We start from the raw sequence: 15,434 nt of genomic DNA on the forward strand, positions 1-15,434 counted from the left end.
CACCCAACCACAGATTCCTCCCTCACTCATAGGTAGGGGACCATAAAAGGATGAAACAGCAGGGGATGGAAATACTGGCGCCTTAATAGAATTCTGCCTCTGAGAGTATTTATAACAAATGCACTTTGCCAAGCTGAATGCTAGAAGACTAGGGAAAAGTGTTGTCGGGATTGTTTAAGAATAAATGGGAAGCATATTTGTTGCACAAAGAAGATGTTAGGAAAAAAAATCATTATTAAGATAAGGCTAAACAGAAACTGTCCTGATGTCAGGCAGTCTGAGTCTTTCTTGAGCTCAGTGAAGAAGCACTTAGAATTGTATTCAGACACAAGACTGGGAGGGCAGGGACAGGATGCAACCAAGGCTGGCTGAGATCATTAGTGAGTCGTTAGGCTAGGTGGAAGGTGCCACATATTTGGGAGCCACTTATTTGAGATAACTTCATCACCTCTGCCCCACTGCAAATTTCACCAGGGCAAGGCTGTGTCTGAGTCTCCACTCTCCCCAGGACCTGCCACAGCACAGCATTTAGTCTGCACATAATAAAATCTCAACAAGTAACTGGTAAATGAATAACAACAGTACATGAAATAGCGCCTTGAGAAATTATTTCTGCTCCAGTTGCCAAAATATCAACCTGGACTCTCACTGAGAGTGTTCTGTTACCAAAAATGAAACGTATCATCTATGGATGTATCATCTATTTCAAAGTTTAACGTCCTCTCCCTTTCCAACATAGGTATATGCCTGATCAGGCTTTCCTCCTTTCTCCCTCCAATTTCTCTTATTGTCCGAGCCCTCTGAAGCCCGCTTTAAGCATTACGATTCCTATTCTGCCGGCAGCTGGCGACCCTGAGCTATTGGGAGAAGAAACTCCAAATTCTGTGACCATCCTTCATGTGGTAAAACCTTTGAGCTGCCGGGGACGCGGCTTCAGACACAGAGTCTTGTTGCAGTGAATAACCGATCCCCGGTTCCTTTCAGTCCCATGTCACCACTCCAGGACCCTCTAAGTAATTCCAACACTCCGCTCCGCTCCACCCGGTCGCGCTGGGACACCACCCCCGCCAGCTCTCCAGATCGTCCTAGAGAACCTGTCATCTCCACTGTACGGCAGAACCATTGTCAAAATGGCCACGCCCGTCGGAGTTTTTTCAAGGGCGCCGCCATTGCAGCGGCCGGCTAGGCAGAGGCCATTGGTGCTGGCGGCCGCCATGTTGGTCTCTAGTTGCAACACGATCCTGACAGCGCCAGAGAATAGGCACCAGAGTAGGATCCCGGGAACCCGCAAAGAGGCCGCGTGTCCTACGGAGATGGCTGAGCTCAAGCCTGGGGGTGGCGCCGCGGTGAGGGCGACCCCGGGGCGGGGACGGTTTGGCGGTCAGAGCTAGTCTAATAGGGGGTCGGGGATTGGAGGGTTGCTGTGGTCTGCGAGATCTGTGATTTAGGAATCCTTGGGGTCGATGCTGATGTGTCTTTAGAGGCTTCATGTTTGAAGGGTAATGTAGAGTAAGGATGGGGGAATCTGGGTGGTCAGTGAGCGCTACAGATTTAGGAAATCAGTATTTAGAGAGATCTGTAGAGAAAGCGATGGGAGGTTGTGACAGTCACTGAGAGGTCAGGATTTGGTAGAATGGGGGCTTTGTGGTTTGTCAGAGATTGGGGAAGTGTGTGGTGGTGGATGATTTGGGATGCCTGGGAGTCAGCGATTATGGGTGCCTGCAATGGTTGGAGTCTGGATTGTCAAGGATGGGCAGTGTTGGGAGCTGTGGGTTTGGTGATTGGAAGTATCTGTGGGGATCAGAGACGGAGGCCTGGGGGTCAGTGATGGTGATGTTTGTGGAAGTCTGGTTAGCAGTGTCTTTGAGAGTCACTAAGTATACTATTGATACCAATCAAAAGCGGTGGGTCCTCTCCCCGATGCGCTCAAATGACCAATTCCTGACACACTAGGGTTTCAAAGAGAGAAAGAGTTCACTGCTCCTGGAGAAGCTGGAGAGCAGATGGCCCCTCCGCCTAAAAATCTGTCTTCCCAAACGGGTAATTCTGATAGTTTTATAATATCAAAAGATGTTCAGGTTTTAGAATAATGAGCAAAATAGCTTGGGATGACGAGGATAGAGATGATTTGGAATTGGGGTAGGTTAGTCCTGGGTGGGCTGACTCAAGGCCTTTCGTCAATAAACATTAGGGCCAGTTTTTAGTTACCATAAGGCTCTAAAGTTGAAAAACAGGATAAGGGGGTATAAGTAAGGGTCAGTCACAAGGTTTTTACAATCACAAAATAAAAGCTATATGGTTATACAATCATTATAAAAGATCAAGAGAGTTACAGTAATTTCAGGTATTTTTCTCTGTCTATTCTTTTTTTAAATACATTTTTATTGTGAAATTTAACATATATACATAACAGTGATAACTTTCAAAGTATTATTTAACAAGTAGTTATATAGGTAATTTCAAAGAATGTCTGGGTTACAGTTCCACGGTTTCAGTTATTTCCTTATTGTGAAATGTAAGATATAAACAGAAACGTAATAACTTTCAAAGTACAAAAATGAGTAGCTATAGAGCAAATTTCAAAGACTATTATGGGTTACAGTTCCACCATTTTAGTTATTTCCGTCTAGCTATTCTAATACCCTAGCATCTAAAAAGAAATATTTATATAAAGATTCAGTATTCTTAATCCTTTGTTAAATCCTATCTTGGCTGTTGCTAACCCTTCCTCTCATTTAATCACTTCCTCGATCTTCAGGGGTGTCTAGGCAGTGACCACCCTCACTTTTTCTTCTTCAAAAAGGGTGTCAACATTATGGGGAAGGAGTATTAATCTATTTTTATATGTTTTGCATATGTCCCATTTTGTCTTTTGTTTTTTTTTACTTAATTCATGGTGTAAGTTCTCATACAGAGTGCTATGTAGTAAAATCTGTCAGTCTTTTCCCTTATTGCTTCTGGGGCTAATGTCTTGTGTAGAAGGGCCTTCCCTAACTCAAAATCATAAAAATATTATTCTGAATTTTATTTAGATATTTACTATTTAAAAAAAAAAAACTTATTTTGAAATAATTTTAGATTTACAGGACAGTTATTCTCAGTAGAGAAAAGATCAAGACAGCTGGATTACAGTTGAGTAATTTCAGGTATTTCCCTCTGCTATTCTTTTTTTTTTTAATGCAATTTTATTGAGATATAGTCACATACCATACAATCATCCAAAGTGTACAATCAGTTGTTCACAGTATCATCAGATAGTTGTGGATTCATCACCAGAACCAATTTTGTGAACATTTTCATTACTCCAAAAAATAAAAGTGAAAAAGAATACCTAAAACATCTAATACTTGTTTTATCCCCCTATCATTCATTTCCTTTTTGTCCCCCTTTGTTCTATTAATCTGTCCATACACTGGATAAAGGTTTTCACAATCACACAGTCACACCATATAAGCTATATAGTTATATGATCGTCTTTAAGAATCAAGGATACTGGATTACAGTTCAACACTTTCAGGTATTTCCTTCTAGCTATTCTAATACACTAAATACTGAAAAGGGATATCTAAATAATGCATAAGAATAACCTCCAGAATGACCTCTCGCTCCATCTGAAGTCTTTCAGCCACTGAAACTTTATTTTGTTTAATTTCTTTCCCCCCTTTTGGTCAAGAAGGCATTCTCAATCCCACAATGCTGGGTCCAGGCTCATCCAAGTAGAGATGTTGAGTAGCTGTGTGATATATGACTCTGAAAGTTGGGAGAGGTCTGGGCTGGGAAATCCATATTTGAAAGGCATCAGCTTCAAGTTGGCATTTGAAGCTGTAAGATTGAAAGAGATCACCTAGAGAGAGATGACAAATGGGGAAGAGAAGAGAGCCAAGGACAGAGCTGTGAGGCACTCTGACATTTAGAGATCTGGGAGAAGATGAAGAACCAGGAGACTATCAGGTGGCCACTGAGATAGGAGGAAAACTGTGGAAGTGCGATGTCACAACAATATACAGAACGCTTTTCAAGATAATAGAAGTAATCAATTGTGTCATATGCTCTTGTAAATTCCAGAAGAATGCCTACGGAGAATTTGATTACAGCAAGATGTAGATCAATGGTTATTTGGACTGATGTGGATAACAATGACTTTTTCAGTGCTGTGATGGGGTAAAACTTTGTTGGAGTGCTTTGAAAGAATGGGGAGGGTAAGGAAGTGGAGACAACTAGTATATCAGTGCTTATGAGGAGTTTTTCTGGTAAAGGTGGCCGAGAAATGGACATTGAGTGGGACATGAGATCAAGAGGAGGGTTTTCTTCAGACGATATTAAGGCAATTTTGTATGTCAGTGGGAATGATCCAGTATCAGTTGAGAAGCAGTTGGGGAACAATCCAAAAGCACTGACTTTAGCTGAGAGAAGGAACACTTACTTAATTTAAACAGAAAGGAAGGCCGGTTAAATGTTTTTGGAAAGAGGTTTATGGAATTGGTGGTGACAAGACAAGGTAATTCTTGCCTGTTTTCATGTGTTTTTCTCTTTCAAGTATAAGGCAAATTTACCAACCATGATTTGGGTAGGAGTAGATGTTGAGGATTTCAGGAAAGAGAAGAAAGGTTGAAATAATCATCATGGAAAGAAGAAAAGTGAATTTACTAGGGATAAGTAGTAGGATTGCTGGCAATGTTGAGTGCCCTTTTAAGATGCATATTATAAATTTGAAGTGGACCGTTATGCAAAATTGCTTGATTTTTATCCTGCAATGCTCAGCTACATAGATGCAGAGGAGAGTCTAACTCTAGGTGAGTGCCATGGAGGAGAGAGGAACAAGGAAGTTAAAGCTGTTTACAAGGATGTGTGTATGGTGCTAGAACAATGAATCTAAACAAGATAGAAGGAAAGTAAAGCTAGTGGGGATGGAGGATTGTGAAAAAAGTTAGGATTACTAGATCATGAATTTGGAGGGCTCAGTGAACTTGGAGAATTACTGGAGTGGAAGTACTAGAGAAAGTGACCTGGTGGATATTGAAAGATGGTCAGATGGTAGAATGTTTTAAATAGAAATTTTAGAGGTGATAATGATGACAAGGATGACACCGCTTGGATGGGTGATAAGTGGATGGCTGAGTTTGGATGGAAGAAAAATTTGTTACAGTTGCAAAAGAGAGAGGACAGAGTATTGAATGGCTCTTCTACATGGATGTAGGGGTAGCACGGAATGATGGCAAGAGCTGTGGTGGCGAGAAAACAGGTGAATGAGGCAGAGTCACTGCAGGAAAGAGTTAACATAGTAGGCCTGAGATGGCTGTCCTTAGAAAGGCTTGCTCACAAGGGTGTCACTTGGCTGATGTCTGGGAATTTTGATTTCTAGATGATTTTCTCCATTCTCAGAACTGATAAAGAGTGGCTCACTAAACAAACAATGTGGTTTACGTTGAACACCTATTTTCCTTCTGGACGTCTGGAATTTTTGTACATGCTTGGCTGATTGTGCTTATATGACCAGCACCCAGTAAAAACCTGGGCTCTGAATCTCTAAGGAGCTGCACACGTGTTGTCACAACCCACTGGTTTAAGAATTAACTGAGTGTATCCTATGTGACTCCATTGGGAGAGGACTTTTGGAAGCTTGTGCCTGGTTTCTTCCAGACTGCCCCAGGTACCTTTCTCCTTTGCTGATTTCACTTTGTATCCTTATTCTATAATAAATCACAAGCATAAGTATCACCATATAGTGAATCCTGTGGGTCCTCCTAGTGAATCATTGGACCTGGAAGTGGTTTTATAGATCCCTGATGCTGTGACCAAGAAGTTGGTAGATTATAGCAACCGAGAGAGTTAATGTTTAAAATCTGGTGACACTCTAAACAAGCCGGGGATTTTGAAGGAGGATGGAGAAATGGTAGAAAATAGTCATTGAACTCCTCTTCAGGCCTTGAGGTACATAAGTCCTGGGGTGGGGGAAGACAAACACCTCTACTTGGGAGCAATGCAAGGAAGCATGGTTCTCAGGAGACAGATTTCAGTTAAAGCCAGCAGGTGCAGGGAACAGGTGACAAGGGTGAGGGTGCAGTGGAGTCTGCTGGCCTTCTGTAAAGGCCTCTCCTTTTAGTCCTGTTGGTGTCAGTAATTGGTGGTTGATAGGAGAGGGATTCTGAATCACATGGGAGATAGAGATCAATATGTTTTGTGAGTATCAATGGTTGAGGAACCTGCGGAAAGATGTGATTGACGTGTCCGTGGAGGCAAGTGTCTAGGGAGCACATGTTCTGTTAATGACTGGAAGGTTTGTGGGGAACAGTCATTTTAGAATTATGGGGCTCATGATTAGAGACGGCTGTAATGGCTCAGTGATGGGGAGGCCAGTGAAAGTCAGTGATGGGGGGTTACCGGAAGTCAGGGACTGGAGGCCTGTGGTGTGAATTTGTGACACATATGCAGGTGGTCTCTGGGGTAAGGGGTTATCTTGAAATATTATACAAATATATTTGAACACATACTGTTGAATATCAAAATTCTTCAATAGCTGTCTCGTCTTCCTCTCACCTACCTGATAAGAAGAGAATTTTCAACATGCTTTAATTTCTCTCCTGTCCCCGACACTTGATTTCTGCTAATTCTTACATTGTACATCTTGCTTTCAAGGATACATTTCTAACAGTTGCTCAAGCACCTTGTCAAGTTGCTTAGATATAACTAGACATTTACTGGTTTTATTACTCATTGATCTCTCTACTATATTTTTAAACCTTCCCAAACTTGGAAATGTTACTCTGATACAATTTTCTTTCTTTTTAAAAATCTCTCCTTTTATTCTTCCCTCATCTAGCTCCACCTCCTTCCCTCCTCCACTTCTCTCTCCTCTCTCTTTCTGAAGTATGCAGATAGTATATTTCCTGTATCCTTGCATGCCTCAAATGTCTTTCTTTTGCTCTCAAACATGAATTCTTTTTGACTGGTTAGAAAAGTCATGGGTCTCAATTCTTCTACCTCAGAACCATAAACACTGCTCCAAAGCCTTCAGCATCCACTGTTACAAAGGATGAGACACAGATTCATTCTGTTTCCTTTTAATGATACATCATCTTTTTTCCTAACATTAGAATATTTTTCTTTATCCTCATGCATAAAAATTCAGAATGGGACATTTTTAAATATGATTTTTTCCTCAAAAAGAGCAAAATTGGGTAGAGAATAAGTACCTTATATAACATCTTGGTCCATGTTGCATGTTCAAGGGAAGAACAAATTTCTGTCTCCTCCAAATCACTCACTCAATGTGGATAACATTAGACCAAATAGAAATGTGCTATCACAGGGATCAATGACATTCAAAGATGTGACTGTGGCTTTTGCTCAGAAGGAATAGATCCTGCTCAGAGGAACCCGTACAAGGATGTGATGCTGGAGAACTGCACCCACCTATCCTCAATGGGTAAGGACAATTCCTCTGGAATTCCAGTGTGGCCACTGTGATATCTTCTCTATGAAGTTCTTGATAGCTTTGCCTTGATTTTGAGGGGAGTCAAAGAGTTTTAATCACTTTTGGGGGCTATACAGGATATTTGCGACCCCACCACCAAAATGGAAGGTCTGCTCAATTGAGGTACACGGGCATCCTCATTGTGAAACTTTAGAAGCCAAATCTGTTTTATCCTTTAAAGGTCTTGAAGCTCAAATGTCAGAGCTTGATTTCTGCGATGGTTGTTTCCCTAGCACTCAATTTCTGCCTTTTCCTATGCGCAGGGTACCAAGCTCCCAAATCAGAAATGATCTCAAAGTTGGAAGAAGAAGAGCCATGTCTGGGGAATGGGAAAAGGCTCAGTCAAGCTCATCTGGGTGAAATAGCAAAACCCAAGGAAATTGAAGCCAATGGAAGTAAGTTCCCAGTTTCTTGGTGGTAACTTTGGAATTCTTCAAAGAATAATTCATGTTTAAAATCTTCTTAGAGATCAAGACCCTTCTTTCTGCCAACTGGTAGCAGTGGAAAAATATCAGAATCCCCTGGGGAAAGAAGGGTTCAAACTGCAAAGGTTCTCTAACTTCAGAGTTGCTGATATCTGTTCCTTGTATGAAACTCGCCACATGAGAGGTGCCCTTGGGAGGTTCATGATAGTAGTGAGCCGCTGGTACTTAATGGGAGTCTGGTTATACCACTTGTATCGGTCAGCTTAGGCTAAGTTATGCTCCATTAAGAAATGACAGCAATATCTTAATGGCTTATGTGGAGAAAGATTTGTTTCTTGCTCAAGCTGCAGCCCTGTGCCATAGTATCTTCATCTGGGGACTAGGCTTAGGGACAGTTTCTGTCTGGCACATGATCATCTCATGGCAGAGGGAAAAAAAGGTGAGTGGAATGACATGTGACTTTTAAAATCACTGATTGGAAGTGGTACATATCTTTATTTGCTCATATTTTATTGGTCAGAAGAGGTCATTGGGCACTCCTAAATTCATCAGGGCAGGAATATATAATCCTTCCACAGAGTGGGTCACTGAAATTCAAATGACCAAGCAATGGGCTGAAATGTGTAATCCCTCCACAGGGAAAAACAATTCAGTCTGTCACACCACTCAGGGTATGGTAAGAAAGAAAGTGAAGACCGGGGCTCTAAATCATAGTACAAGACCCTCAGAAACTCAATGATTCCTCCATATAGACAATTTTCCTCTTCCATGCTCTCCATTGCTCAGCTTTCAGAAGGAGCAGTAACTTCTTTTAATGGTTCTCTAAATCCCATCCCTGCTTATCTTAGCAAAAGTATACTTTTTTGGTCACCCTCCCTTTTCCTGATATTCTGCTATTCTCTCCTTTCCACCACCCCAGTCCACCCCATGATATCACATTTCTACTTGTCAGAGTGCCGTAAATTGAAAGCTTTACCTTTCTTTCTAAATGAGAGCTTCTTCTCAGCCTCCCTATTTTTATCCAGTTATAAACCTAAAGCCTGTCCAAAAGGGAGTCACTTCATCATTGGTCTTTGGCTTCACTTACTATCCTCTACTCAGTTCCTATTTGTTTTCTTTCCCCTTCTCAATTTTCATTGAGTTCACCCAAAACATATCTAAATTGCTGCAATTTGGAGGGGGATTTCTTAAGTCCATTCTGTTTCCCAATTCATCTTAGATGTTATGACAAGACTTTAAAATAGTCAGTTATTGCTTGGATTCTACAGACCCCAAATTACCAGAATGTCCACAATACCTCTTTAAGTTTCCTCTGACCCTGAATTGTCCAAGATCCCAGGAATTTCCTAAGACCACTCAATTGTGGGTGAGACTTTGATCAGATTATTTTCAGGGAGATGTGACTCACCCATTCAGGGTGGGTTTTGAGTGGTTTACTGGAGTCCTTCAAGAGCTCACGGAGAGAAGGAGCTCAGAGAAGCTGAAAGAGACATTTTGGAGAGAAGCTAAGATACTCCATCCAGAGGTTTGCCCCTGGAGAAGCTAAGAGCCAACACAGACCTGGATACTTGGAGATGCAGGTAGAAAGACATTTGGAGATGCTAAGATAATAGATGAAGCCCAGAGTTTGCCTGAGAGAAGCTAAAAGCAACCCCCAGATGCTTAGAGAGAAATGCCCTGGGAGAACAAGCAAGGATGCATAGAATCTGAGAGAGAAAATCTAAGAGACACAGAAGCCCAGGGCCATTTTGGAGAAAGCGATTTGAAACCAGAACCCAGGTGCAAAGGACCAGCAGATTCCAGCCACATGCTTCCCAGGTGACAGAGATGTTCTGGATACCATTGGCCTTTCTTCAATGAAGGTATCATTTTGTTGATGCCTTATTTTGGAAACTTTTATGGCCTTAGAACTATAAGTTTGTAACCTAATAAATCCCCTTTATAAAGACAAATCCATTTCTGGTATTTTGCATAAGGGTAGCTTTAGCAAACCAGAACAGATTTTGATACCCGAGAACTGGGTTGCTGCTGAGTTTGCAAATACCAAACATGTTGGAATGGCTTTTTAAATGGATAAGGGGGAGATTCTGGAAGAATTCTTTTCTTGATAGAAAAAGCCTAGATTTCTTTGAAGAGACTGTTGGTATAAATATGGACTCTAAAGGTACATCTGATGAAGACTGAGAAATGATGCATGCATTATTGCAAACTAGAAGAAATGTTATCCTTGTTTTAAAGTGGCAGAGAATTTGGCAAAATTGATTCCTCATGTCAGATGGAAGGGAGAATTTGAAAGCAATGCTTAGCTGAAGGGATCTCCAAAATAAATGTGGAGAATTCAGCCTGGCTTCTTCTTGCAGCTTATAGTAAAATGCTAGAGGAAAGAGATAAGCTGAGAACTGAACTCCTGGGTACAAGGAAACCAGAAGCTGATAGTTTGGAAAATTCCAAACCTTTAGAAAATGAGACCCAAGAGGCTAGTGGCACACGTGAGGATTTAACGAAAACTGGAAACAGCCAGCCATTTCAGTACAAGCCAGGATTGGATATGGAGTTATCCAGGAAGGATTTGTGGAAAGTCCTACTGTCTGATGGTTTTAACCCTTGTATGCTTCATGCCAAGCCAACAAATTTTTTGCAAGGTCTATATAAACGGAACCACTGCCAGTATGAACTAGTTTGGAGAAGATACAGATTGAGGGAAGGATAACTTAAGGGCAGAACCATGGAAGCTAAAGTCTGTAGTCTAGAAACCTTGGGCCAGGAGAGCAGATCCTCCCAAGCAAGTAGATAGGGTGAGTATAAGAGTGCCCAAAGTTTAAGAGTGCTGCTGCCTAAGGGTTCTCAGATGCCTGGGAAATGAGGAGGAGCTTGGCCACTGCATTGTTCAGAAACAGTGTTGGTGCTCCTGGCCTCAGAGAGGGTGGAGCACATTCTGCAGGGAATGGGGAGAATCTGGCAACCACTTCACTATTCATAGAGAGAAGACCCTCGTCCCTGGAGACGGTGTGGAGTGCAGGTGCTGCTGCAATGCTTTAGGAGGGGGGCTGAGAACAATGCGTGGATATGTTGGAGCAATCACCCCAGTGTTTGGAGAGAGCAAGGCCTTTGTGAAAGCCTTTGGAAAGCGTAGGTCTTCCACTCTCTGAAGCCCCGAGGATAAAACCTCTTTCTATAAATGACTCTCAGGATTTGAAATCTAATGGAGTTTGCCCTGCAGGTTTTAGGAACTGTTTTGGTCCAGTGACACCTATTTTCCTTTCTGTTTCTCCCTGTGGCAATGGGAATGTTTATCCTATGACTGTCCCTCCTTTGTATGTTGGAAGCAAAAAACTTGTTCTAAGTTTCACAGCCAGAGGGGAATTTTCCATTAGGATAGACCACACCTGTAACAGATTTTGATAAAACTTTGTATTTATCTATTGTTACTGAAATGATTGAACCTTTTGTGATACTGTGATGGAATGAATGTATTTTGCATTTGGAAAGAGCATGTCTTTTGGGGGTCCAGGAGGTGGAATGTGCCAGGTTGAAACTGTTGTGTACCCCAGGAAGGACTATGTTCTTTAATGCAGTCTTGTGGGAGCAAACTTATTATGGGTGGGATCCTTTGATTAGGTTGTTTCCATGGACATATGGCCCACCCAGCTGTGGGTGAGACCTTTAATTAGATTATTTCCATGGAGATATGACCCTACCCATTCAGGGTAGGTATTGATTAGTTTACTGGATACTTTTAAGAGCTCGTGGAGAGGAGGAGCTCAGAGAAGCTGAGAGACATTTTGGAGAGAAGCTAAGATATTCCATCCAGAGTTTGCTCCTGGGAGAAGCTAACAGCCAACACAAACCCGGATGCTTGGAGATGCAGACAGTAAAACAAGTGGAGATGCTATGTTAGATATGAAGCTCAGAGTTTGCCCCAGAGAAGCTAAGAGAGGATCCCCAGATGCTTAGAGAGAAACACCCTGGGAGAACAAGCAAGGATGTATAGGAGCAGAGAGAGAGAAGCTCAGAGACACAGAAGACCAGGGACATTTTGGAGAAACTGATTTGAAACCAGAACCTGGGAGCAAAGGAGCAGCAGATACCAGCCACATGCCTTCCCAGCTGACAGAGGTGTTCCAAACGCCATTGGCCTTTCTTCAGTGAAGGTATCCTCTTGTTGATGCCTTATTTGGATACTTTTATGGCCTTAGAGCTGTGACTTTGTAACCTAATAAATCCCCTTTATAAAAGTCAATTCTTTTTTGCTATTTTGCATAACAACAGCTTTAACAAACCAGAACAGTGTTATTACTAAAAAATATTCCTCAGTAGTTTGATACATCTTTGTCATGGCTACAATGATTCTTTTCTTGGCTCAGGTTCTTAATATAGTTCTTGGAGTTTCTTCAAGAAAGGACTATTTTATCCCTTCTAATGATTTGCTGAATCTAGTGGCCTCCATACTTCAGTTTGTAGTTACAGTCATTTTAGTGTAACATTCATATATTTAGTAACTTTCTCAGATTCAAGAAAAGAAAGGCATCCTGCCTTAATCACATTCTCTGGAAGATCCAGTTCTCCTTTCATGATCATCTATCTACCCTAGTATTAATACCAATTCACTAATTGAGATTCTCTTCCTTTCCCTGATGGCAAATTCCTCTTGCACTCTGTATCTTTTCCTACTGTCAAACATCATTTGACCAGTCCAACCATCCCTTGAGGTCCTCATAATGTTAAATCTCAAGGGGAAAGGGTTACATTTTGATCCCTTTCATTTCACAAGGAAATTTGCCTCCATTCTTCTCAGCATCCTTGATCCATGGAAGACACATCCTTTGTCATTCTACATAAAAATTCCTGTTACACTCTTTCTCCCAGGAGAAAAATGACAAAGCAGCTTCTCTGGGCACTGTGTTATATCTATACTCCCTAAAATTGATCTTCTACTTCATGTGAACTAATCCCTTAAATATTCTCCATTAAAGTAATGTGTCCTGTTTGTCTATTCAGGTAGCATACCTCTTTTATGTTTGAGTCCAGTTTTCACTTTGCCCATGTAATGTTCCTTTACCACCAAGGCAGCTATTCACTTCCAATGTGTTTCTCTCTTAGGTCAGGGGACTCATATCTTCTTCTCTCTTAAATCTGTTTAATTCCCAGTCTGAAGTTTTTTCTGCTTTTCCCTATACATAGCTAAAAAGATCACCCCAAAATGGCAGCTCCAGATCTCAAGTTTACAGGTTTTTACACATGTAGTATCTGGTAGCTAGCTAGAAGAGGTCTTTGAGTTTCAGTTCCAAATTCTGAGGGGCATGCATATTATTGAACTGACTCGGGCCAATGATTTGTCCCAATTAATTGTTTTCAGGCAGAAGTTGAGTCATATAGTACAAACATCGCTGCATACACCTGTCAATGTGCTGATGGTCTCAAAGACGGAAAGTAAAGGTTGAGACATCTCAAAATGCGTAATTGTATAATGTGTGGGGAAAAGAATGTAAGCAGCCAGTTTGAGTCAGGATACACTTAAAATTTATAATTGGCACTTAATGGCTTGTTCTGACAGGAACAAGTTTATGTATATTTTATAAATCCAGATGGTTTAAATTTATTTGCCAAGCTGATTATTATGAATTTTATCATTTGGTAAAAGCATCAGGGAACTCAGAGTAAATGCAGTTTGGGTATTTTGTTTTTGTTTTTGTTTTTTTGTTTTGTTTTGTTTTTTTTCAGCACAGGAGTGTCTTTGTTATATTGGTCATGGATGGTAGCAATGGAATACCATTGCCTGCTTATTCCCCCAGACACCTTTAAGATATTCAGTACTCCTTAGTGGACTCACCTTCTTTTGTCATTTCTGGCTCTTTGGGTTGTTATTACTCTTTGAGTTGTGTTCTAGTTTCCTAACGCTGCTGGAATGCAAAACACCAGAAATGGATTGGCTTTTATAAAGGGGATTTATTTGGTTACACAGTTACAGTCTTAAGGCCATAAAGTGTCCATCAACAAAGGGTATCTTCACTGGAGAATGGCCAATGGTGTCTGGAAAACCTCTGTTATCTGGGAAAGCATGTGGCTGGCATCTGCTCCAAGTTCTGGTTTCAAAATTGCTTTCTCCCAGGGCATTCCTCCCTAGGTTGCAGTTCCTCAAAAATGTCACTCTTAGTTGCTCTTGAGGTGTTTGTCCTCTCTTAGCTTCTCCAGACCAAGAGTCTTCTTTCAACAACCATCTTCAAAAGCTTCTCTGGAGCAAAAGTTTGCTTTCAATGGACATCTTCAAACTGTCTCTCATCTGCAGCTACTCTCTCAGCTTCTGTGCATTCTTCCAAGTGTCCCTCTTGGCTGTAGCAAGCTCACTCCTTCTGTCTGTGCTTATATAGTACTCCAGTGAACTAATTCAGACCCGTCCTGAATGGGTGGGGCAACACCTTCATGGAAATTATCCAACCAAAGGTCTTGTCCATAGTTGATTGAATCATATCTCCATGGAAATACCTGAAGGATTCCAAAATCTAATCAACACTAATATGTCTGCCCACACAAGATGGCATCAAAGATAATGTCATTTTGGGGGACATAATACATTGAACTGGCACAGGTTGCAATAACAAATATTTACTTGATACACAATAAGAATAGCAGATTTTATTATAAGCACAATAGATACATCCCTTGTAACCTAACATCAGATAGTTCAGCTAAACTTTACCAGAGACTAGATCCAAGAACAGGGAAGCCATTAGGAAATAAGATTATGGGAATGGTCTCTTTGAGAACACATGGTCTTACACCTCTGCTTCTCTCTGTGTATATGCTTCATTCTTTCTACTGATGAGTTTTCTGTTTACCTGTGGAAAATACAGTTCTACTAGTATCTGTCATATGTCATTTTTAAATTTAAGCCCCCCAGTAGCAACTAACTAGAGTCTAAATTTTTAAGGAGAGAACCTTACTGGACATGATGACTTGAGCCAGATTTCCAACCAGTTTTGACCATGGAGATCTGGGGTGGTATAGTACAGGCTGCAGGAGCCAAATACTATGGGTGGGCTGGCAGTTTTCAGAGCTGGGCAGCATGGGCTCAGAGAGCTCTAGTACAATCACAAACTCTGTAATCTGCATCCATTCTCTGTTCACTGCTACTTCTGTTTATTTATTCTTGTATACTAGGTTTCAAGGTCATATTTATAAACAGTCAAAGCTCTTTCTAATCATTATTGTCAATTTTCTTCTCCAGTTTTTACTACAGCATTTTTTCCATCATGTCCAAGAGGATAGGGACATTTCTCCTTGATATTTCTTTCACTTTGGGAGACTAGAGTTGAATAAAGATACAACCCTAAAACCAGGCATTTATTTATGTTTGATTCCGTAATATAAGAATGGAAACATTCACACAAACATCTCATTGATTTCCATTTTAGAAGTCTAGCAAAATGAATCCCTGGAAGAGAAGCACCAGGAATCTCAAAATGAACTCTTTAGAGAAGTTGCATTCAAGAAGAAAACTCTGACTAAGAAGAAAGGCCATGAGTATAGTTCAGTGG

At 41.1% G+C, this 15,434-nt stretch overlaps 1 protein-coding gene across 1 annotated transcript in view; it reads left to right on the forward strand.

The window, feature by feature from the left end:
* The first annotated feature begins 1,214 nt into the window (after nucleotides 1-1,214).
* The window catches only part of LOC119545267 (zinc finger protein 37 homolog), a 59,169-nt gene continuing 44,949 nt past the window's right edge, over nucleotides 1,215-15,434 (forward strand). The window contains 5 exon segments of the mRNA XM_037850786.1: nucleotides 1,215-1,380; nucleotides 5,606-5,650; nucleotides 7,355-7,426; nucleotides 7,738-7,869; nucleotides 15,312-15,434. Coding sequence (XP_037706714.1) covers nucleotides 1,215-1,380; nucleotides 5,606-5,650; nucleotides 7,355-7,426; nucleotides 7,738-7,869; nucleotides 15,312-15,434 — 538 coding nt within the window.

The sequence above is a fragment of the Choloepus didactylus genome, chromosome 10, assembly GCF_015220235.1.
Source record: "Choloepus didactylus isolate mChoDid1 chromosome 10, mChoDid1.pri, whole genome shotgun sequence".
NCBI classification, from domain to species: domain Eukaryota; kingdom Metazoa; phylum Chordata; class Mammalia; order Pilosa; family Megalonychidae; genus Choloepus; species Choloepus didactylus.